Consider the following 24,695-nt stretch of genomic DNA (forward strand, 5'->3'; position numbering starts at 1 on the left):
GTATAATTTATATATTTATTTATGACAGAGAAATAGACAGCAACAATTATTAATTAAAAAAAAATAACTAAATCATCAATTACGTAATAAAAAATAAATTAACATTATTTAATCTTTCAGATAAATACAGCAATAATCACCTGTTACAATGCAACAAGTAGTTTTTTGAATAACAACAATGTATGTCAATATTATCATGAAAATTTATTCTCAAAATATTATCCATTATTTAATAAAAATAACAATACAATAAGATTATCAGAGGATTTAGAAAAAAACTTTACACTAATTGAAAAAAATATTTCTAAATATGAAATGGATGATACTTATTTTAGTCACTCATTAAAAATTCTAAATAAAACAAATGATTTTTATATATATCATAATCGCTCAATTAATTTACACAATTTTGAGTTAAATAATTATGAATATTGTATTGTTAATTTGAATGAAAAAAATTATGATAAATTTGGTATTTTGTCATGTACAAATGAGGCTAAAAAATTATTAATTAATGAAAATATGCACACGACAATGATGAATAATTTTTATAACAGATTGATATTTACAATTATTGTTATTTTACATATTTTTGTATATTTATATTCAATGTTTTTGATACCTGGAGGACATGTTCTATTCAACATCATTAGAATGTATAATGTTATATTTTGTATATTAATATTGACATGGATAACTTATTACAACACATATTTAACAAGTTTAGCAATAATAAATCATTACTTAGTATTGTTATGTTTTTTCGTAATTAATGCTGGATTTTTTGAGGCATACTGGACTTCTCAAGACGCTGTGTTATTTGTTGCTGATGATGAAACAATCGATTGGAATCGAAAACGTTTTTTTTATTATAAAATTTATGCATTTGGAAGTTCATTTATTATTGTTGGTTTATCATTAATAATGACGTATATATTTAATTTTGATTTATTCAAATCGAAATATCGAATTGAAGAATGCTGGTTTATGAGTAAGTTTATAATTATTCAAATTAATTTGTAATGAATTTTATTTTTAATTGCTTTTTTTATTTTTTTTTCAGATACAAATGCTAAATATTATTATTTGTTTTATCCTATTGTGTTCACAATGGTGATTAATGTTTATTCATTTATGTCAACTGCTACAAGATGGTTAATATGTACAAATCATGAAGAAGAGAATATTTTAATTAATCATAAAAATTGGTTTAAAATTTATTTAATATTATATTCATTTGTTGTTATTGATTTGGTGATCTTATCAAATCAATCAACATTTTGTTAAATTAATTTATCTAATTTTAACATGAAAATATTTATCAATTCGACATTGACTATTTAAATTTTATTGTTAATTTATTTTTTGTTACAAGTAGCGAAATTTATAATTTATTTTTCTTTCAATGTCGATAATTAATTTTGTTTACAAAAATATATGACAAATAATTCTATGAAATAATAAGAAATACGAAAATTTATATTTAATATTAATTAATTTAATTGTAACAATCTGTAATGGATAATATAAATTTATCCATAATGAAATAAAAAATACAACAAATTACGATATCAATTTAATTTAATACATCTTTGAATTATTTTCTCAATTAATTTTCATCAATATTACCTGTAATAATAATTACTGTAAATTAATAACTAGTTATTTATATTTTTTTTTTTTATATTACTACCTGTTACTATAGTAAGTACCTCACGTAAGTTGGTGCAACAATAATATTTATAATATTTATGTAGCATATATTTGTTAACATTTTTTTATTTTTTTTCTTACTATAATTAACAACAATATTTTTTATATCTCACTGAAAAATCCAATTAATATTTTCAAATATTTTATTTTCACTAGTAACCCTTTTTGTTTTTTTTTTTGCGGTCCAGAAATTGGCAACATTCTAGGGAATTTTAGATTGTTAGGATAGATTGGGAATACTTTAGAGTTTAGAGTTTAGATTCAAAGTTGATTCACGTGCTTTTAGACACTTGCTGTACTTGCTATTCCCAGTTTATAAATAAGTTTTCGATAGAATAATCCTTCTAAATAAACAATTTGCTAATTAAAAATTAACAATTCAATTGTGCTAGTTCAAAAATCAAAGGAACAAGGGTAATTGTAATTTTCCAATTACATTCATATATATATTTTAACAATTAACGTTACAAAAAAACCACGTGTACGACAGTTTTACTTTGTTATGATACATTACATTTAACATTGATTAACTAAATATAGATTTTTTCGACATTACTTTTATTGGCAATTAATAAATTTATAATTGATGAATATTTTTTAATATTTTTTGTAGTCATTTCGATTGATATCTTAGGGTTATCACAATTCCACCACGTGGTCAGGGTGATTTTTTTAGAAAGAACCTGTTTGCTTTTAGTAAAATTATAATTTTCGGGGGTTTAGAGTAAACTTCAGGTGGTTTTAACAAAATTTAAGCAGTAAACAATTCTATTTTTCAGTCACTGTTTGATTAGGCTTCTTGACCTTTTATAATATAGTATATTGTTTTTTATTTTTATAGTATTCAACCATGAACTCGAGAGCCATTAAAAGACGTCGGCTTATGGATGCATTTTCCGACAAACAAAAGCTTCTTGATGATGTTGATGAGAAAAGGGATGCCATCAACACTCTAGATTACGATTCCTTAGCACAAATATTTATGAACCTGCCCATATCTGAAAGAATAATGATAGAAGAAGGTAATCATTAAAACAAATTTTAAACTTTCTTGATAGTAATGTTTTTATTCATATAATTATTTTAATTTTATATATATATATTTTTTTACTCCAGTTTGTCCCAAATGGAAAGAGGCTTGTCAACTAGCTTGGCATGACATTAAACAATACAAATGTGGTGTATCAATTGGTCGTGCTTATAACAACCGTTTATTATCACAACCATATGTTGAAAAAATATTATTCCAATGTGGTGTTTATTTGAGAGAATTGATTCTTTCTGAAGTTTGCAATTCAAGCATCATGCCAATTGTTAGTTATCACTGCAAAAATTTAACAAAACTTGAATTTGTATTTGATGAGACGTTAAAAATTGATGATACCAGTGACTACACTCAAGCTTTTACACAGTTGGAAAAATTAGAATACATTAAAATACAAATAACTACGATAAAAAATGAGTACAGTACTAATTTTCCAATTGAAATAATCAATTATCTTCCGGAGGAAATGAAAGAAATTCATTTATTTTTCAACACTTGGTCGCAGGAAAAACAACCTTTATTTATTGTAAGTATACCAGTTGTTTGTCACTATAATTATTAGTAACAAAAAATTTAATTAGATAAAATTATTTTTAAATTACTTTTTTTTAATTTTCAGAACTTGGAAAAATTCAAACATCTTCACAGTTTAACAATACGTTTTTGCAATCTAGACAATATTATTCAAGGAATATCAAAAAAATCAACACTTGTTTATCTTGACATTAGAAAATCTTGGGTCCAGGAAGAATCGTTGGTGTTTGATGAGCTTGTTAATTTACAACATATCGATTTACCTGCAGCTAGTCCTTACACTATGAACAAAAACACTCCAACAATACTTACCAGTATTTTTAACACATGCAAAAACTTAAAATACCTTGAGATGCCTCGTAATTTTGATAACCAAGAACCTGAAATTTCATTTGTAAACTCGATGAATCTCGTAAATTTAGTTCATCTCAGTACTTGTTGGAAAATTTCTAAAGACTTTGCCACTAAAATGCTGAAGTATTGCAAACAATTAAAACACTTGACAATTAAATGTGCAACTGCAGATGCAATAGAAAAATTAACAAATTTAGAAAGTCTTGAGTGTTTAAAATTTCATACGGGTAATAAAATCAGCAAGGAAACAATAATTGCAATTTCAAATAATTGTAAAAAACTTAAACATTTAGAAATTCCTAATTTTCAATTAGTACTGCAATCTGTTGATGATGATCCTCATACTGTTTCACGTGTTCTTGATGACTTATCAAACTTGGAACATCTTGAATATTTAAATTTTGCAGATTGCGAATTACTTCAAGGTAGTACTGTCATTGCTATTGCTGATAAATGTAAATACCTAAAATATTTAAATGTCAGGGGACATAACAATCTCACTAAATTATCTTATGATGCTTTGACAAAATTAGAAAATTTACAAGAATTAACAGTAGGCTGTAGTCTTGCTGTTACAAATGATTTTGTTAAAAAATTAAAAGGATTAAAAGTTTTTAATTGTGATCGTTGCTTGAGACTAACTGATGATGGTATCATTCAATTAATAAAAAATTGTCCAGATCTTGAACGACTTAGTCTCTTTCACGTCATGAGTATAACACTCAATACTATTATTGCTGCTGATTTAGAAACAAAAAATCGTAATAATGGTATTGTTTTGTGTATACGGATCTCTGATGCAGAGCTTTATGAAGCTGCTGGGCGTATAATTACATCTCAATGGTTGATGACTGATTACAGTGATGATCCTTCATCTATAATAGTGACATGTCCTTAGTTATTAAATTGTAATTATAAATTAATTGTAAAATAATATTCTTGTAAATATAATAAATATACTTTATGTATTATTAAATTTTTATGTATTTAAATTTATTTTCATTAGTTTATAATGTTTATTTGTTTATCTCAACTGCAAGAAAATGTTTAACATGCCCTGGTGGAAATACTTCTCCATCTTTTTTCGATCTTTCTCCACTTTTCTCCGCCTCTGGTCCAACTTCTTTCCCTTTTTCCGAAAAAGACCCATGGTTGGGAATATGACGGAGTATAATTACAAATCATGAAGGAGAAAATATTTTAATTAATCATAAAACTTGGTTTAAAATTTATTTAATATCTTTTGTTATTTTTTATTTGTTGATATCTTATCAAATCAATCAACATTTTGTTAATTTAATTTATCTAATTTTGACATGAAAATAATTATCAATTTAAGATTAATAATTTAAGTTGAAATTTATAGTTTATTTTTTTTGTTGTTGAATTTTTTAATTGAAAATATAATCACCAACAAGTAAAGAAAATTTATAATTTATTTTTTTTTTTCCAATGTCAATAATTAATTTTGTTTACAAAACTATATGACAAATAATTCTATAAAATAATAACATGAACGAAAATTTATAATTAATATTAATTGATTGAATTGTAACAACTGTGTCAAATTGATTTGATACATTTTTTAATTTTTTTTTAAATTAATTTCCATCAATATTACCTGTAATAATTATCGTAAATAATCAACTAGTTATTTATATTTCTTTATATTACTACCTCACAAGAGTTGGTATAACAATAATATTTATAATATTTTTATAAAAAAATATACTTATTTAAATCGTAACAATATTTATACTCCTGTAATTTTTTCGTTTGATTGACTCGATTTAATATTTAAATAAAAAACAAAATGATACTTCATATTACTAAAAAAAAAATAAATAACTACTCGTTTTAATCAAACAATCAATGTACCAAAATAAAAAAAGAATAAATAAGCTATATTTAAATTCGAATTAATTTTTAATCTTTATAGCAAATCAATAAATTTCCATGTTTTAAAAAAATAGTACGTCTATTATTCTTCATTTGGAATACCACCATCACCAATTTCAGGTACTAAATTATTGTCATGAGTGTAATAATCAACCTCTTGAATTGTCAACCAAGGAGGTATTTGTTGTTGTTGTACATGAGAACTTGTCATTGAAGATGAGCTTAGTATAATTTTTAACCCAACATCACTTTTACGATAATTACCAAGTGTTACAACATCATTCATAATTATACCAGTTATACCAGTATGAATAACAACCAATCTTCTTAAACCTGGTGCATTCCTCAACAGCCCCATGATATTATTGTTGTTAACATTAACACAACAAATACATTCTAGAACTTTTAATTTCTTCATTCTAGCAAATGATGAACCATTCAATTGGTTTCTAATAGTATTTATCATCAAAAATTCAAGATTTCTTAAATTTGCAATTTCATCAAGACCTCTGGTGCTCAATTTAATATGACAATCATTTAAATTTAAGTACTTTAACTTTGGACAATTGCTTGAAACATTTGTAAACATTGAATCATCAATAAATCCTTTTGACTTATGAAGATCAAGATGTTCAAGGTTTTCTAAATTTGTCAATAAATTTGATGGAATATTTAAACGACTAAATGATAAATCCAGATGAACCAAATTTTTTTTACCATTAATTGATTCAATAACTGGTAACATTAAATTAAGACCAATTAGTGTTAGTGATGTTACATCTTTAATTTTATCAATTGCCTAAGAATAAAAAAAAGAATATATTACAATTAAATTTGAATAATTTATAGGCTTGATTGATAAATACTTACACGTACATCATTAGCACGCCGATTATGTAAATTATTATGAAGCTGTGTTGGATCCTTGAACATGTAAACATTTTTAATTGTTTTTGGAAGAGTTGAAATACATCCAAGTGACATGTAATTATCACTATGCATAGTAAAAGTATCAAGTTGTTTCATCTTTGTAAATCCACGACTAAAATTTTTATCATTCCACTCGGTAAATTTCAGTTTTAATGTCTTTAAATTATAACAATTGTCACGAATTGGAATCATGAATGATGATGATGTTGTTATACGCTCAAAGTCCATGACAATTTCAAAATAGTCAATCTGTTGTTTCATTTTATTTCATTCCATGAGAATGTCTTGATGTCACTCCAAGATGTTGCACTGATGTCCATCCATCGAGTACATACTGAAAATTATAATAAAAAATAAATATTGTTTATTTAACAATATTAAAGATGATTACATATTTTTTTTTTAGTTGAATACCTTCATCTAGTATGAGTCTTTCATCAACATTTAAATATGAAAATATTTTTTTCATACAATCTTCATTGAGTCTATGAATCAATGTATCATCATTTAAATAATTATTTAACTTTCTTCTTTTTCGTTTGTGAGTCAAGTCAAATGACACTTTTAAAATTTCATCATTAAGAATAATTTTATTCTTATTGGCTGCACCAATTGCTCTATAATAAATCATAATTTTTATTTGTCATATTTAGAAAATTTAGTTAACAAATCAATGTGATTCTTGGTGTTGTTACCTGATGGCATCTTCAACTTGATCAAACTCAACAACAGCAAAAGTACCAGATGTTTTTTTATTTAAAAATTTACACTCAACAGAACCATAGCTAGAAAAAATCTTTTGCAAATATGACCTTGAAACCTGCAATGAATTATCAACATTATTTATCATAAAAATAATATAAACATTTCATTTTACTTACTCGTCCAACAATATTTTCAACAAGCAACGATTCATTGACACTATCATGTGAATATTCAATTTTTCTTTTAGCAGAAACTTGATCAATTTCCATGATAGTAATGACAACAACAATCTACAATTAATTTGTACAATTGCTGTGTTTATAATGGCTCTCAAACTGCCAACACAAGCCAAAAAAAATAAACTGTTTTTTTTTTATATTTTCACTGGTTGTCTAGGTTTTTGAGTGAAAATATTTTAATTAATTTTATAATAAAAAATTATAAAACTATTATAAACACGTTATCAATACATTGTCATATTTATTTTATATAATTTTATTTATAAAACAGCTTATCATGATGAAAAAATTGTCAACTGCAAAAAAAACAAAAAGTTCAATCCGTTAGCTCCCCTTTTTTTTAATTCCAAGAATTCACTTTTTTTTTTTTTTTTATAATATTTATGTTTTGATATTTGATTTTAGATTCACAATTTAACCAATCAACACATGATTTATCATTATTATTTTATTTCTCATGGATCAACCAACAGCCGGTGCGAATTTTTTTTTGCACAATTGCGTTAAGGTCAGGTTAGTAATCAGAGATAGAAAAAAATCATATCTCTTCTCTCTCCATCTCCAGGAGCGTAATATTTATACATTAAAAAACAACAACAACAACAGTAAAATAAGAATAAAAAACAAGACATTTGGTAAAATATATTACAACATAAATATTATTATAAATAAAGTGTGACCTGATTAAATTGCTCCACCATTTTTCTTTGTTTTATATAAAAAAAAATATAATAATAATAGTAAACAAATATAAAGTGTCAATTATTATTAAAAAATAAAATCAATATAGGATTAAATGTTTAACAAGTTGTTATTATTATTAATAATATTTTTAATAATTAAAATAATGTCATGTGACAATATTAATATTACAGAAAACACTGAAATGTATGAAAGTTTATTCAAGAGTCCCTTAAAACGTATATTCGTTTATGGTACCCTCAAACGTGGTGAACCAAATTATGGTATATTAATTAATCGTGATAATGGACATGCTAAATTCAAACCCAAAACTAAAAAATATCCCTCTGGTTAAAAACCAAATACACATTGGTTCTCTTTACCAGATACAGGACACGTAGGTATTTCATCGAATTTATTTTTTTTATTATCAATATAATTTATCTATTAATTAATTAATTAATTAATATATTTATAGCAAGTACTGGGTGAAGTTTATGATGTTGATTCTAAGATGCTGGAGAAGTTGGATGAGCTTGAGGAACATCCAAAGTTTTATTTAAGAACAGAGGAAAATATTATGATGACGAAAAATGAATCTGATGTTAATTTTGAACAGGTAGTTTTAAAATTTAGTTGATGTTTAATTATGTTAGTAAATAATGGAAGAATAAGGTGTAATTAATTTTTGGGTGATTGTTAATTTAGGTAGCATGTGTGACGAAAGCGTGGATTTACTTTTTACCAAAGTTTAAATCTGAACTTTTAAATTTAACATATTTAACATCATACAGCAATGATGGTGATCATGGATTGAAATACGCTGAAAGGTATGCTCGAGATAAATTTTACAATCATCGAAATGACGTTCAAGAATGCATAAAGTACGATTATTAAAAATATCATTTTTAAATTACAATATAAATACTAGATTTCGATTTTCTTTTCTAAATATATTTTTTTTTCTTTTGCAGTGATAAAGAGTCTTCACGTCCAGAGGATGTAATGTAATTTAATTAATTTTTAAATAAAAGAATTTCATGTAAATACCATTGTGAAATTTTAACTTAAAAAATAACCAAATAATTATTAAAATAAATAAATTTATCATTAAATGAAAGAAGAATTACTTTTCTTTTTTAAACACAATATTATTTTTATTAAAACTTTTTCTTTTTTTTTTTTTTTCATTTATGCTTGCACCAAAATAAATTAAAATATTCAACTAATTCAATCTTATCGCATAATTTTTTTATCATTTTAAATATCGAAACAATTATATAATTTTTCATTTTATTAGACAAAAAAAAAAGACAAAGTATTAACATATTATTTACGAAATTAAAAAACAATTTTTTTCACGTAAAAAATACACAAATGACATAAAAATGTAAAAAAAAAACATTTTCAATACAATTATTATTATTTCTTGTTTATATTTATATAAAAAAAAAAAAAACATTAAAAATTATCCAAGTGTCCTATGGAGTTTTTAAAAAACTTGTATAAAAAAAAACATGAATTTTAAAAGCTCGAGTATCCTGAGTGATTTGAAGAAAAAAAAAAAATGATTATTCTCAGTAAATAGAAAAAAAATATATTACACATGACAAGATTTAAATAAAAAAGAGGCATTCATTCAATCGCTTTTCTAATTAGCACACTATATTATTTTTCATGATTTTACTATGAATATTTCTGTGATAGTAACACCATAGAAAATGATTTATTTCTATTGTAGTAACACCACAGAAAATGATTTATTTCTAACGATAATTTTCGAATAATCCATTGGTCTTTTTTCTTTGATAATTTGTATTTTCTTTCCTCAATAAACACTAGCAGTAAATTAATTGATGAGCTGTCTCGAAGCCCAGCCTCACAGAGACACTTGAATTTCATTTCAATTAATTTTTTTTTTTAATTATTTTTTATTCTTTCATTCCCTACAAATACATAATTTACCTAGTTTTTTTTTTTTAATTATTTTATTTATTATTATTTAGTTTTATTTTTCGGCGTTGTGCATACAGATTGACAACAATGACTCGGAAATGTTTTTTTTTTTTTTTCTTTTTAAAAAATGTTTTTTCTTTTTTTTAATTATTTGAAACTTATTATTATTAATCAAATCATCGAGTCAATTTTCATAATAATCACCTAATATATTATATATCTAAAAAAAAAGTCGCTTCTCATTAGCAAATTGCGTTATAACTTAATTTTATTCAATTTTTTTTTGTTTCATTTTAAATCTTGTTAATTTAGTTTTGCTTTTTCTTCTTCTATTATGTTAATTGTTAATTTAGTTTTTCTTTTTTTCTTTTGGATGAACAAGATAATTGTTAATTAACAATTTTTCTAAATTATGGAAAACACAAAAAAAAAAAAAAAAATAATATATATATAATTATTATGCCTATTTGATTGATGATTGGGCTACGAAATGGTGCGAAGCAATGATGTTGTAATGATAAATTTTTTGTCATTTAATTTATGATAATTTCAGCTTTGATCTTGCGATAATGCACCAAATTTATTGTCAAGTGATAATTTTGGAGCTTGTGATTGTGATTCTTGTAGACTGTATGCTTTACTGGAGCCTCGATTACGTACTTCTTCAAATGTTCCTTCATCACGTTTTCTAAAAATTAAACCAACCAATCAATAACACACCAAAGACAATAAAAATATTGTTGTTAACAATAAAAAAAAAAAATAAAATGATAATTACTTTCTGCCCCATGTATTTACTGGTTCAGCACTTGGCTGCTTAGCACTTAATGTTGGAAAATATTCTTCACTACGTATATCTGGTGCAACATTTTTCATTCTTGATCTACCTGTTGACATTGCTGGTTGATTTCTTAAACCTGGTGGTTTATATGCAGTTGGACCAGTTGTTTTAGTAACACTTGTTTTTTCTTGTACAATTGGTGCATTTGTTTCACTTGTTGTTTCTTTTTGTTCATCATTTTTTTTCCATGCACTTGCTGATGAACCACCTTCACCATATTCATTTTCATCACTGTCATTACCAGTTCCTTTATCATTATCATTAGTACTACCATCAGCATTAACATCAATTTTCATTTGACCAATTTTCAAACCAGTATGATCAGTTTTACCTTTCTCTTCAAATTCTCTCCATTCATCTTCTTCCTGAAATTCATAAAATCATTATTAAAAAGTGTTTTAATTTCATCAAAATCAGCTGTAATCATTTTTCATCTATTTAAACTATTGTCCTCTTTTTGTACAACATCTGGAATATTTCTAAAATAAAACAAAGTAACTGGTGATTAATTAAAAAATCATAATTAATATTATTATTGTCTGTGTATGTGTGATACAAAATAGAAAGCAATTGATACTGTTAATTATGTAACCAGCTGTTTCAACAATGTTTATATTTAAAAATAAATATCATTATTATATTGATACTATTATCAATTTAACATATGGAAAATTAATTATTTTTTCATAACAATAATTGGATATATTTCTAGTCATTGAAAAATAAAAATAAAAAAAAAAATAAAAATATGATTGTGACGTTTTTACAGTAAGAATATATCGAACATGGCAGCGTCCGTTCGTCATAGCCTAAAATCACACCTTGTGTTTGTCTCAATAACCGAAATAAAAAAAGAAATAAAATCATCTGACAAATAAATAACTTAAAAATGACAAATTAAATAATATAACAAAAAAATTAAGTAATAGAATAAGAATAAATAAATTGATTTTAGAATAAAAAAATTACCTCAATTTGTGGATTTTCACTTCCTTCATCTTCAGGATTATTAGTTGATTTTTCTTTTAATTTTGGTTTTTCAATAACCAGCTTTCCCGTTTCTACTAATTTCTTAGCAACCTCCTCGGTGGTTGTAAACTTTTTACCTTTTGGCTTTTTCTTATCTTTTTTAGCAAAAAAATCATCTAAATCAGCCATATTTAGTGTTTATCTTGTTGTATTATCAATTTTAATAATTTATATTGATGATATTTATAATGATAATTAATTTTCAATGATTGTAATAAGAATTTATAAAAAATTTAATAAATTTATCTCTTGGTTTGTGAAAGAGACACACACACGAGACAGTGCCGATGATGGCCGCGCCTGATATCCAACCACATGGCTTTTTTTAACCGGAAGTCGTTACCGGGTATATTGTCATTAATATCAAAGGTCTTTAATTATTTATAATTATTTATAATTAATTATTCATTTATTATTTTTCATAAATTCAATATTAATATTAGCTTGAACAATTATTTTTGTGTCATTTTATTTACTTTTTTTTTTGTTTTTTATTGTTCACCTACAGATAGCGGCTTGACACTTTTCTTGATCAGTCGGTAGTGTAGATAATGTCGATAATGTAGATATAAAATTCGAAATTGTTCGAAATTAGAATTTTTTAAAAATACAATTAACTATTTGTCTCTTTTTTTTTTAAGAAGAACCAGGCGGGGTCAAGTAAAAAAATTTGTCAACAATTAAAAATTGATTTGTCAAAGATAGATTTTTTTCTTGATTTTCTGGTGTTATATCTTTTTGAATTTGAGAAATAGAACGATTGGAAAATTAGTATAATGATAATTGATGACAACTTCGAAAACTTGACTCTTTTTTTGGAAAAAAAACTATGTGCTTTTTTTTTTTTTTTGTGATTTTTAGAGCTATTTTTTTCGTCCACAGTTACAGTTAAATGTTAGTTAAAAAAGATAATCACTTGTTCGCAAAATGAGAGTTAACTATTTGCCAACCGTTAAAACCTTAGTTAATTAACTGATAGTTAAATTTTTTTAACTACTAGTCAACTATAACTGTGGACAAAAAAAGCAGCCTTATGGTTTACAAAACGAACAGCTCAATTTGCTTAGAATACTGCTTATGTAAAGAATTTATCCGAAGACTAAAGAATAGTGAAAGAGCGTTAGAATAATGAGTAATTACATTACATTATGAATTCTCTTTTTCTTGTAAATGTAACAATTTCACATTGGTTCTTCCCCTATTAAAAATATTGTTATAATGCTTGACCTAAAAAAAATTATAAAATAATAATGTTATCAATATTAATTTTTAGTATGCAAAAACGAAAGTGCTGTCAAGTCTTCTTTTGAAAAACATGAATTTCATCCACAGAAAGAAAATAAAATTCAATCTAAAGATAAAGATTTATTGAATTACGACCTGGTGGAAATATTTCTCCGTCTTTTTTCCATCTTTCTCCGCTTTTTGTCCAACTAATTATTTCTCCAACTTTTCTCCAACTCAATTTGTACATTTAAAAAAGTTAAAAATGACTCTGTTAATTGATGAGGTTCATCTTGACAATGACTATTGATGACTGTAGTTTTGAACAATATAATTTTAATTGTGAAAAATAAATAATTAGTTGAAGCGAAAATTCTTTGTAATAAATAAATTTAAAGAAAATATATTTTTGTTTTTTTTTTTTTATTGGAGATTAATGGAGTGTCAAAAGAAGAACTTGGTGTATGAAATTATGTCATTTTGGGAGAAATTATATTGCGGACAGGAAGCATAAAAATAGCTATATGGGGTACTCCTATAAAATTTAAAATAAAAATAATAAAATCAAGTACTTTATTCACGTCGGCATGCAAAACTTGGCGTTGCTTCCTGTTTGTCATTTCCGGTTATTTTTTGGTTTTAATTATTTATTTATTTTTTTTTAACTAATCGAGGAATTTTATTATTTAAATTTTAATTACGCTATATAAAAATAATTGTCAATATAATTTACTTTATTACCACAAATAATTTTTACATGAAAAATTAAAAATTTACATTTTTTAAAAATTTTTTTATCAAAAAAAAATTTAACCCAGATGTGTTTAATAAATAACATTTATTTTTTTATAGAAAAATATTCTTTTTTTCATTTTAATTTAAATTTAACATTTTTAAAAAAAAGAAAACCATAAAAATATTTTTCGAAATATTTCGAAACATTATTTTTTTGCACTTGATTTTTTTTTTTTTATTCTTTTAATTAATCAATTAATTAATGATAAAAATTGATGAAAAATATCAAGTATTTCTTTATAATTCCATCAAGAATATTAAAAAAAAAAAATTTTAACAAAAAGGTGGGTGGCTTCGTCTTGGGTCGTTTAATTTTGGAAGTCCATAGCACCCGGGAATAGACACCGCTCCCTCGTCACTATGTTAAACATCAAAATTTCACTGATTTTAATCCTCATCCCCTTACCCTCACCCACATCAACAACTCAATAAATTTAATTTTTTTATTTTTTTCTTTCAATATATAAATTATAAATTTTTCAACTATAAATCTTCAAGACAATAATGCCACGAATAAATTAAAAAAATACAAAAAACGTATTTAAATTTTTTTCTTGAAAAAAAAAAATACACATTAATTTAAAAAATAAAAATAATAAGTTGTATTTAATATATTTTAATCATCCAGAATATTTAATTAACCCGGTTTTCATGTGTTTTTTAATAAAAACATCTTTCATGTTAAATTTTTATGTTTTAATACCTGGAAATAATGCACTTTAACGAAATTTTACTCATATAATTGTGATATGCTTGTCTAAAGATCATTAAAAGACCAGTTATATATATGTGTATACGTTGATTATATATATTTAACTGAATATTGTGCTTTAAATAGAAAATAAAATAAACAAGACATCAAAAGATTTGATAATTTATTATTAAACAATTATTAGCACAAGCTATATTTTTATTTTTTATATATCAAATTAAAATTGAATATGTATTTTTTTAAATTTATGAGACACTTTTGTGATTCAAAACCTAAATCGGAATAATATTTATTTGAGACGATACAAGTATTGCTGGATAAATGCCAAAATATCATATTTTTTTAAAGAATTTTTAATAAAATTGAATATAAAAAAAACAAATACTATATTTTCAGTAGCTAAAAGAAAAAAATTTTATTTAAAAAATATACAAAAACAATTACGTAAATTTCGAAAAAAATTATAATCAATTTTTGAGATAATTTTGTAAGTTTAAAATATATATATATTTAAAAAAAAATAAAAATATATCTTTATTTATCTGTAAGAATACACAGGGAAAAATTGTGGTATTTTTATTTTCATCCGGAAACGGAAAAGTAGTTGGGGAGTGACTATTAATATGATATTTCAATGAATCGAAATAAATCGGCGGGGGTTAAACGCAACGCCACATTTAAATAAAAAAAGAAAGTACAAAAAAAAAAAAAATACATATATGCCTGTGTATAAATAAATAAAAATAAAAAAGAAAAAATTTAAAATTAGAAAAAAAAATAATAAGGAAAAACATAAATAGGAAAAAGATAAAAAAAAAAAAATAAGTACGCATGCGTGGTAGATGAAAGCTCTTGTTCATCTTGAAAATAAAGCTTGACAACGCCTTAGTGAATGAAAGCTTGATCCACAGTCAGTTACCAGACACAAGCACTTCCACTTGAATAATTTTATTTATCAATTTTATTATTATTTCATCATGGATAATTATAATCCGATAAATTACAAATTGTGAGCTCAAAAAATTTTTTACAATAAACTAAAATAACAAACTAATATATCGCTATTATTTAAAACAAAAAAAAATATAAAAAATAACAAATATTAATTAACATTTAACGATAATTTAAATTATATTATTTAAATATTAATTTTATTATTATTTTTATTGTTATTATTAATATATAAAATTAATTTTGATAAATTAAATTTTGATTTTCTTCATGTTGAATTTAATTTAAAAAAAAATTTTTTAACCGTATTAAAATAATGAATTTTGAAAATAATATTATTGTAAGGGTTAGTAAAAATAAGTATAATTTTAAATAGACAAAATAAAGATTTTCTTTAGAGGTGTCTAAATGTAAAAGTGGCGCCATATAATTAATATAATATTTTGACAGTCACAGTTACAGATAATTACTCTTTTCAAGTCAAAAAAGACCACCGTGACTTTTGCCAATGTATACAAGTCTTATTCATCTATTTTACTTTTATTATTTTATTTTTTTTCAAGTAAATATACACGTACCATGTATACATAAACATATAAAATTTGAAATGTAATTTCGTTGAGAGACATGAAAACTTTAGATGTCACAAAAGTCACAGAATGAAGAAAATCTTTCAACAATATTATGCGGCTATATGCAAATAATTGTTTGATGATGCATTTAATTTTTTAAATAGCTATTTGTCTATTCAAATTTCTGAGCCAATTAAAACAAACAATTATATATTCATGAAAAATAGAAACAAAAATTTACAGCTTGTAGATTTATTTTGTATAAACAATCATTTAAATTCAGTCATGATATAAACTAACAGCAACATTGTGTATTTTATAAAAAAATTAATTTTTTTATTTTTAAATATTATTGATGAATTTAATAATTAAATTTAGCAATGTTAAATTATTTTTTTAAACATTAGAAATCGAATGAAATGAATCGAAATTATTTTTAGAAATCAATCGAAATTAATTCGAAAAATCAATCGAAATTAATTTTAGAAATCAATTGAAATTAATATTTCATAAATTTATTATTAAAATAAAATTATAAATATTTATTTATTTATAATTTGATTGACAATTGAAAATTTTAATATAAAATTATTGTTGAAGTGATAATGAGAATCTTTCACTCTGAGTATAATTGTAATTGGCACTGACTTCTCAAAATTTACATATGAAAGATGATGATGATGATGATTATATAAGGTAAGATCTATTAATAGAAAATACTTGCTGGATCTTAGCCATATTAATATATGCTCGTGTGCTTATCATTTACATGAAAAAATAATTTCAATTGTTCATAATTAATATCAGCCTAAATATCAAATAATTTATTCAACCAATATCAAGCTTATCATTTATCTCATGCCATTTAAAAATATATTATATACATTTTTTTAAAGGATAATATATCAATAATAAAATAAAAAATAAAAAATGAAATTTATAAATATTATAAAGGCGTATGATTTTTTTGACGCACCAAGAAAGTTAAAAAAAAAAAATTAACAAATTTTCTATTTTTAGCTATAAATATTGACTCTACCATAAAATTCGCATCGGAAGTTCTAAACTTTCACCAAATTTCATAAACATGCTCTATAATTCCACCGAGTTGGTAAGTTAAAAATAAATAATTGTATAAATAAATTAAAACGTTTGATTTTAAATTTAAAATAAAAAAAAAAAAGCATGAAAAATAATAAATAAAAGATTTTGTTTTTTTTTTTTTTAAATTCTGTGTAATTAATGTGTTGAGCATTGGATTAGAGAGAATAAATGTAAATGATTAATTGGCTTTACAGAATCGTCGATTAATTGAGTTTCATGGTGTACAAAAAATAATACATGGTGTACAATAAATGTGAACAACTCGGGTGGTCGCCAAATTTGTGACTTTGTGCTTAATTTTATTTGTCAAATTTATTTCTTCTTATATACGAATATAGATTTTTTTTAAAAATAGTTATTTGTCAAATGGACTTATTAAAAAGTGGCTTTTTTAAATTTAATTAAATTATAAATATTATTTTTTTTTTAACAACAATTGAGGATTGTCTGAGGACATGTCTTTTTCCGCTTTGTTGACGCTGGATTTGAGTTTGCCAGCAAAGAGGAACAGGCCGATCCTCTGCAATACCATCCAGCTAAAATGATTTGTTTTAAAATCATCAGAAAAAAATTAGTTATAATATATAGATTAAAGAAAAAAAAATAACAACAAACTGCTATAATTATTTTTCAGAAAACAAATTGTCAAATTAATTGTAAAATCATCAAAATAATTTTTTTTTTTCACAATCTTCTAAAAATATTATTCATAAAAATTATTAAACAAAAATATATAATCTCCAGCAATTAATAGAAAAACTTATCTTAAATTTTAAAACAAATAAATAAACAATTTAACTCCAAGAAATAAAAATTGAAAAAATTTCTAAAATAAAAAATTTTAAAACACAGTAAAATCTATTAAATTAAAAGAGTTGAAAAAAATAAAATAAAATTCCTCAAAAAATACAGTATTAAGAGAATGAAGATTAATAGAAAAAAGTAAATCTAACAATTATTAAACGACATTATTATAAATAATCAATTTTTAAGAAAAAAAATATAAAAATATTTGGAATATAATATTTTTCATAAAAAATTTATATATATAAAATTAAATTTAGTATATATATGAAAAAATGTAACATATATTTATGTTAAAATAAAATAAAAATACAATATGATACTGTTGAAAGAAGGTACATGGAATTTATATACGAACAGTTGAACCTATCGTCAGAAAAGCCATGTCAAGATATTTCCGTCACCGCATCATGTATATTTTTTAACCCTCGCAACAAGACACACATCAACAAAATTTTTCATACAAATCTTGGAGTATAACACGTACACAAAAAATAAAAAAAAAATCATGCAAATAATAATAATAAATAAATAATAATGATATTATAAAAAAAAAAAAAAAAAATATGTGACTTGAAAAATAATGTCTATCTACATTTCTATAAATTTTTTCGAATCATCATAACTCGTGGTGTTTAAATTTATACAACGAAAACATGATAAATTTTTTTTGAAAAAAATAGTATAAAGAAAAATAAAAATAATTTAAATGACTATTATTTAATTTAACTAGAAAATAATACTAAAATAAATTTATATAAATCAAAATAAATTCACGAACCATTTAATAATAACATTAAAATAAATCATCAAAATTTTAAGAGTTCAACTTGTGTTTATATTTATTTGTAACATGGAAATTTCATTTCAAGTAGTTTATGTACAAATAAAAATATATAAGTATATTTTAGTTGTACAAGTAAATTATTTGCATAATTTTAAATGTCAAAATGAAAAACTTTTGTTAATAATAATTATACTGTATTTTTTTTTTTTTTTTTTAAATATTATTATAAAAGTAATCACTGATGTAAAATATTTAATTAGATATTGCATCATTGTACTTGTTTTGAACAATGAATAAACAATAAAAAATAATTTAAATTATTTTTTAATTAATATATTCAAGTGTTTATTTTACAGTTTTTATTTTATTTTTGTTTGAAAAATTAATAATTAAAAAGTAAACCATCAGAATATTTTAACCAAGGTTGTTAAAATTTTTTAAACTTTAAGTAATAAATCATTACTAATGATGTATTCAAGAACTTGAAGATCGTCCAACTTTGTACATAGATATAATAAAAACATCATGAGAAGTTTTTCGAATACTTTTTTATTTCATTCAAGTGTAAAATGAAGTGTGAAGTTGTGAGTATAAACTTTAGCAGTATGATGTAATTATCATGATAATATTTAATGAAGCAACATAATTATGAATATTTTATATAACCTTGTACAGTATGCTTGCCAAAAAATACTCAAAAACTTAAGCTGTAAACTTCATTAAAAAATAAATAAAAAAGCTCAAACAAAAACACACAAATAATGCTTTGTAAAACTGTGAATAAAATAGAAACATAAAATATGCATGCTTAAATTTATGTTGTTTTTTAATTTTTCCTTTTTTTTTTTTTTTATTAGTGAATGTGCGTACATTTTTACGACTTAGAAATAAAATTTCATTTTGCATCTAAAATTAATATCCAGTTGCATTTTAATTTATTAAAAATAAATTTTGAAAAACAAATTAGTTTATTTATTTATTTAAAAATATTATTATTGTAAATAAAATTAAAAATATACTTTTCAATGGTGAAATTAATTATATGAAATTTAAATTTTACCTCCAAATATTTTAGATGGAAACAACAAAAATGGCAGCCAATAATAATCCCATATGGTTTTGACATTCTAACCTGTCTTATAATAATGTACACAAACAAAAGACAAAATTACTGTTATCATAACATTTGTGTTGTTAAATTTTTCATAAAAAATAAATTATAAAATTATTATTTTTATGATTAATTATAATTATAATAATTATTATTTAAATATTGTTAACGTAGAAAAATGTTAGCAATAACTGCTGCTGCACTTCTTCTTGACGAATGTGAAGAACATGAACGTTATCTTGAAAAGGAACATCAGAAAAATGAATTAAGATTGAGAAATTCTCCTCATGCAGAAGAGTCATCACCACAAAGTTATCCTGATGTTGATAACACTGAGAATTTATTTGAAAGACGAGAAGAATTTCAAGACAATCTACGTGATATAGTTGTCAATGGAAAATCGTTCAATAATTTACATACAATTTATTCTACACTAATAAATCAGTAAGTATTTAAATAAATAAAATAACAATAATTTACATATTTTTAATTGTTATCTAATGTATATTTTTTTTTCGATTAAGATACCCAGATATTGAATTGACGTATCCATTTGAAAGAGCTGTTGAATTAATGAAAAATTGGGAACATGGAGAATTTCTTGAAGTACCATTGTCTTTGAAAGAGTACACTAGAATATTATTATCTGAAACATGGAAAAATGTATTGACTAAATGGAATGAAGTTGAAATGAGTGTTCATACTGTTGAAAGTTTCGATGGAAATTGTATAACTGTATTTGCTGATCATTCATATTTACAATTATTTATTGATTCGACTGATTTTAAGCTTGATGTTTGTCCACTTGATGATACTAATGTACCAAAAGTTGAAAAATTAATGAACATTTCAGTATTAGTTTCTAACGAGGTAAATTACATTAATATTTACTTAATTTTATTAGTTTTTTTTTTAATGATTGTAATATAAATTCCAAGTATTTTTAACAGTGGTGGCCAATTGCTTGGGTATTGATTGAAAAATCAACAGTTGAAACATACACAGCAGTGTTTCATGTATTAAATTCAGTACATGGTGTTATGAATAAACCAGATAAAATAGTACTTTCTTATTTTGAAACACAACTTGGAGATTCTATAAATTTGTATTTTCCATCATCAACAGTTATTTGTACAATGGTAAGTTGATAATATAAAGATATATTACATTAAAATGATTTAAAATTTATTAAAAATATTTAAGAGTGTTGCAGATGAATTGGATCGTATACATGGTAAAAAATATACGAGTATAATGTTGATAAAAACTCCAAGAATTTCACGTTGTTTTAAAAAATTGTTGGAACTTGATCAATTGCCTGCTGATGAAATTGAAAGTTCATTTGAACGTCTATTTGAATCATCAAAAATGTTTGATAATGAATTTTTAAAAATAGCATTTAATTGTTATCGTGAATTGTGGATTGAAAAAATAACACCAAAACGTATTTCTTGTTTTGAAAATAGAAATATTAAATTAGCTAAAATTGCGAAAATTTTTGAATCCATTGATTTGCCTGATGTTGCTAAATGGACAACAGTTTTTCGACCATTTAAAATATGGAAATTTACAGGTAAATATTTCATATAAATTAAAAGTTCATACAAAATTTGTTTTAATAATTTATTTTTTTTTTTACAGAAAGACTGCTGGTTATAATGATTATTTTGAGAAGCAAAATACATTTGTCAATTGATTGATTATATTTAATTTTGTAAAAGATATATTATGTTTAATATATAAATTTTTTAATATTTATATTTCATCAAAAAACTTTCTTTGGTTTTAATTTATTTTTTGTCTCTTTATTTTTTAATTTTTACTGGAATTTGAACGCAAACTATTTCTGTTGTTGGTGGTGTTCCAGCTTCACGACGTTTTCTTTCTTCACTTTTTTCATCTTCTCTCATTAATCGCCAATAAACATCAGCTTCTCCGACCTTAAAATTGAATATATATTGTAAATAATACATATACTTATTATTTTATTATAAAAAATTTACTTACCGTCTTCAAAAGTTCGAGGTTTGGTACCTTTGCAGTACCTTTGTATGTGAAAATAAGACCTTGGTTTAATGGACATTTGACTCCAGAATTTTCATTTTCACAAATTTTTTCTGGTTCTTTTTTAACATCAACCTTCAATCCCATCACATTTGCTTCAACTTTTGCACATGCAGTTTTGATCAATGCCTCTGTAAAAGTAATTAAAAATTATGTTATGTTTAAGAAAGAAAATAAAAAAACAAATTTATACTTGTTGTGAAAGTTATGCTAATGTTGACATCTTGTCCAAGTTCTACTTCACATTGATCTTGATCTTCATCACAACCTTCCACTACAACATCGTTCAATTCTCCAATTCCATCTTTAGCTGGTCGGTCCAAAATAATTATCAAATTAATACACTACTAAATTTTATTCAAATAAATTATCGATCATAAATTTTTATTTTAACCAACAATTATTATCACTCATTTTCGCTCACAAAATAATTCAAAATTATATAATTAAAATATAAAAAACATATAACAACATATTTTTAAACTATTGTTAATATCAATTTTAAATATTTATATCAATATTAATTTATAATTATTATTTTAACAAATGAATTACTGAAAATATTATCAATGTTAATTGAATTTTTATTTACTTTCTGAATAAAATAAAATTTAATTATAGTTCAAATTAAATTTTAAAACTTACTACAATCATAAACTGCGTTTGTGACCGATCCAAAAATCAATAAAGATAAACAAATAAATAGAATTCGACTCATTTTAATTTATTTTTTTTTTCAATTCGAATAAAAGTTGAAATAATTATTTGTCATTGTCTGCACTATTTATATAGTTTTATTCCACCCAAGCAATTTTATTTTTTTTAATATCAATTTTATCATAAAAAAATTGAAGGACTTATTGTGAATTTTACTTGATATCTATAATTGTTTTGTTTTTTCAACAATTATTATTTTTATCATGAAACTGGGCATTTAAAAAAGTCGTGACTATGATGAGCATTGTGTATTTTTCGTTCGTGTTAAAAAGCACACGTTGACTTTTTAATTACAAGGAAAAAAATAAATAGATAAAAAAATATTTTCCGGTAAAAAATTACACTACAGAAAATATTTTAATTAATTTTTTTTTTATATGAAATGATATTTTTTAAACAAAATTAAATTATATTAAAATAAATTTTTCAAATCTACTTATTGCATTATTATTTTATTTAATTTTTAAAAAATTTTTGTTTTTTAAATTAAATAGAAATTTCATTTTTAAAATTAATATTTAAATAGCAAATAATTATAAGAATATGATATCAATTTTATTATCAAAATTTCAAGGACTCATTGTGAATTTTGCTTGTTATCTATAATTGTTTTGTTTTTTTTTCAATTCAGTTTTTATTTTTATCATAAAGTTGGGCATTTAAAAAAAATAAAAAAATTGTTACATTGTATTTTTCGTTCGTGTTAAAAAATACACGTTGACTTTTTAATTACGAGGAAAAATATAAATAGATAAAAAAAATATTTTCCGGTAAAAATTTATACTAGAAAATATTTTAATTCATTTTTTTTTATATTAAAAAAAACTTTTTGAATCTATTATTATTATTTTGTTTAATTTTTAATTTAAAAACTTTGTGTTTTATAAATTAAATAGAAATTTCCTTTTCAAAAATTAATATTCTATTAAATAATTATTGTAATAAATTCAAATTATCGCTAATAAATGATAATAAATATGTATCAATTAATTAAACTACTTAAATTTAGTTTTATTATTTTATTAAAAAATCCATCGTAAAATTGGAAATATTTTCGTTTATTTTTATTTAAAAATTACAATGGTATACAAATTATTATAATCACAATAATGATAAATTCAATCTAGCATCTAGCAAAATTATTGAGTATAATGAATATTTATAAAATGTAATTTATATACTTAATGTTTATCAATGAAAATATTCCACGTAAAAATATAAATATCGATTATTTAAAATTTTATAAAATAATTTCCAATGAAATTCAGTAATGATAAATATTTTTTACCAAACATAATTTTTACGGAGCTTATTATTATCAATAATAATAAAAAAAAAATCTTATTTTAATTATTTAAAATACAAAATAGTCAATATTAATTATTAAAAAAGTTAAAATTGTAATTGAGTTTGATTTCTTGAACGTTTTAAATCAGCTGAATAACGTGTTATTTGTTTAACAAGTTGAATTTTACCATTAAAAAAATAAGAAATTTTATCAAACCCCAAATTTTTTTTAGGACTAGTGTAATCCAAATAACCAACACTCATTGCAGCTGTTTTTAACTCTGGCAATTCTAATTTATCAGCAACAATAAATATGTGATACCAGCTGTTACAATCAATTGTATGCATGACTTTTGATGCCAACGAATATTTAATTAAATCCAATTGAAAAAAATGAGCAATTGCCATTTGTCGATGTACCTCAATGTCATCAGTAAATATTGCAAATTCAACATTATTCCATGTAGCTTGAAATTCATCAACATAAATTCCTTTAATTTCGAAATAATGCTCATTATTTTGTAACATTTTTCGAAATAATGCTCGAAATAATGAACTTAATCCTGCCCATTTCCATCCAGTGCAATTGAATTTTTTTCCTTCAACAATTATTGTAAAATACAATATATTTTGAACAGACA

General features: G+C 22.9%; 6 protein-coding genes across 7 annotated transcripts; 3 read left to right on the forward strand and 3 right to left on the reverse strand.

Annotated features, from left to right (window-relative positions):
* Positions 1 to 3,761: 3,761 nt before the first annotated feature.
* LOC122851093 (F-box/LRR-repeat protein 2-like) lies at positions 3,762 to 4,544 on the forward strand. Its single transcript, XM_044150141.1, has one exon. The coding sequence runs from the start codon at positions 3,762 to 3,764 to the stop codon at positions 4,542 to 4,544; it is 783 nt and encodes a 260-aa protein (XP_044006076.1).
* A 321-nt stretch (positions 4,545 to 4,865) lies between these two features.
* Positions 4,866 to 7,720, reverse strand: LOC122853197. Of its 2 annotated transcripts, XM_044153514.1 has the most exons (5): positions 7,357 to 7,720; positions 7,171 to 7,295; positions 6,890 to 7,092; positions 6,416 to 6,809; positions 4,866 to 6,344 (listed from the first exon to the last, which is right to left on the reverse strand). In XM_044153514.1, the coding sequence occupies exons 4-5, from the start codon at positions 6,734 to 6,736 to the stop codon at positions 5,628 to 5,630; spliced, it is 1,038 nt and encodes a 345-aa protein (XP_044009449.1). In that variant the 5' UTR covers positions 6,737 to 6,809; positions 6,890 to 7,092; positions 7,171 to 7,295; positions 7,357 to 7,720; the 3' UTR covers positions 4,866 to 5,627. The 2 variants fall into 2 exon arrangements, with proteins under 2 accessions (XP_044009449.1, XP_044009450.1); XM_044153515.1 differs by lacking the exons at positions 6,890 to 7,092; positions 7,171 to 7,295; positions 7,357 to 7,720 and having other exon boundaries at positions 5,565 to 6,344; positions 6,422 to 6,674.
* Positions 7,721 to 7,920: 200 nt separating this feature from the next.
* On the forward strand, positions 7,921 to 9,185 carry LOC122853198 (putative gamma-glutamylcyclotransferase CG2811). The gene is given in 5 exon segments (XM_044153516.1): positions 7,921 to 8,054; positions 8,295 to 8,497; positions 8,579 to 8,719; positions 8,809 to 8,984; positions 9,075 to 9,185. Coding segments are annotated over 4 exon segments (546 nt in total). The 5' UTR covers positions 7,921 to 8,054; positions 8,295 to 8,305; the 3' UTR covers positions 9,112 to 9,185.
* Positions 9,186 to 10,069: 884 nt separating this feature from the next.
* Positions 10,070 to 12,242, reverse strand: LOC122853199 (protein CDV3 homolog). Its single transcript, XM_044153517.1, has 3 exons — positions 11,867 to 12,242; positions 10,835 to 11,262; positions 10,070 to 10,744 (listed from the first exon to the last, which is right to left on the reverse strand). Exons 1-3 carry the CDS (start codon positions 12,053 to 12,055, stop codon positions 10,606 to 10,608), a joined length of 756 nt encoding a protein of 251 aa, XP_044009452.1. The 5' UTR covers positions 12,056 to 12,242; the 3' UTR covers positions 10,070 to 10,605.
* A 7,777-nt stretch (positions 12,243 to 20,019) lies between these two features.
* LOC122853200 lies at positions 20,020 to 21,759 on the forward strand. The gene is made up of 5 exons (XM_044153518.1): positions 20,020 to 20,430; positions 20,511 to 20,856; positions 20,937 to 21,125; positions 21,190 to 21,559; positions 21,628 to 21,759. Exons 1-5 carry the CDS (start codon positions 20,165 to 20,167, stop codon positions 21,684 to 21,686), a joined length of 1,230 nt encoding a protein of 409 aa, XP_044009453.1. The 5' UTR covers positions 20,020 to 20,164; the 3' UTR covers positions 21,687 to 21,759.
* Positions 21,595 to 22,877, reverse strand: LOC122853201 (NPC intracellular cholesterol transporter 2 homolog a-like). Its single transcript, XM_044153520.1, has 4 exons — positions 22,696 to 22,877; positions 22,244 to 22,360; positions 21,994 to 22,181; positions 21,595 to 21,926 (listed from the first exon to the last, which is right to left on the reverse strand). Exons 1-4 carry the CDS (start codon positions 22,766 to 22,768, stop codon positions 21,792 to 21,794), a joined length of 513 nt encoding a protein of 170 aa, XP_044009455.1. The 5' UTR covers positions 22,769 to 22,877; the 3' UTR covers positions 21,595 to 21,791.
* Positions 22,878 to 24,695: the final 1,818 nt, after the last annotated feature.

Source organism: Aphidius gifuensis, linkage group LG3 (assembly GCF_014905175.1).
Source record: "Aphidius gifuensis isolate YNYX2018 linkage group LG3, ASM1490517v1, whole genome shotgun sequence".
In the NCBI taxonomy this organism is placed as follows: domain Eukaryota; kingdom Metazoa; phylum Arthropoda; class Insecta; order Hymenoptera; family Braconidae; genus Aphidius; species Aphidius gifuensis.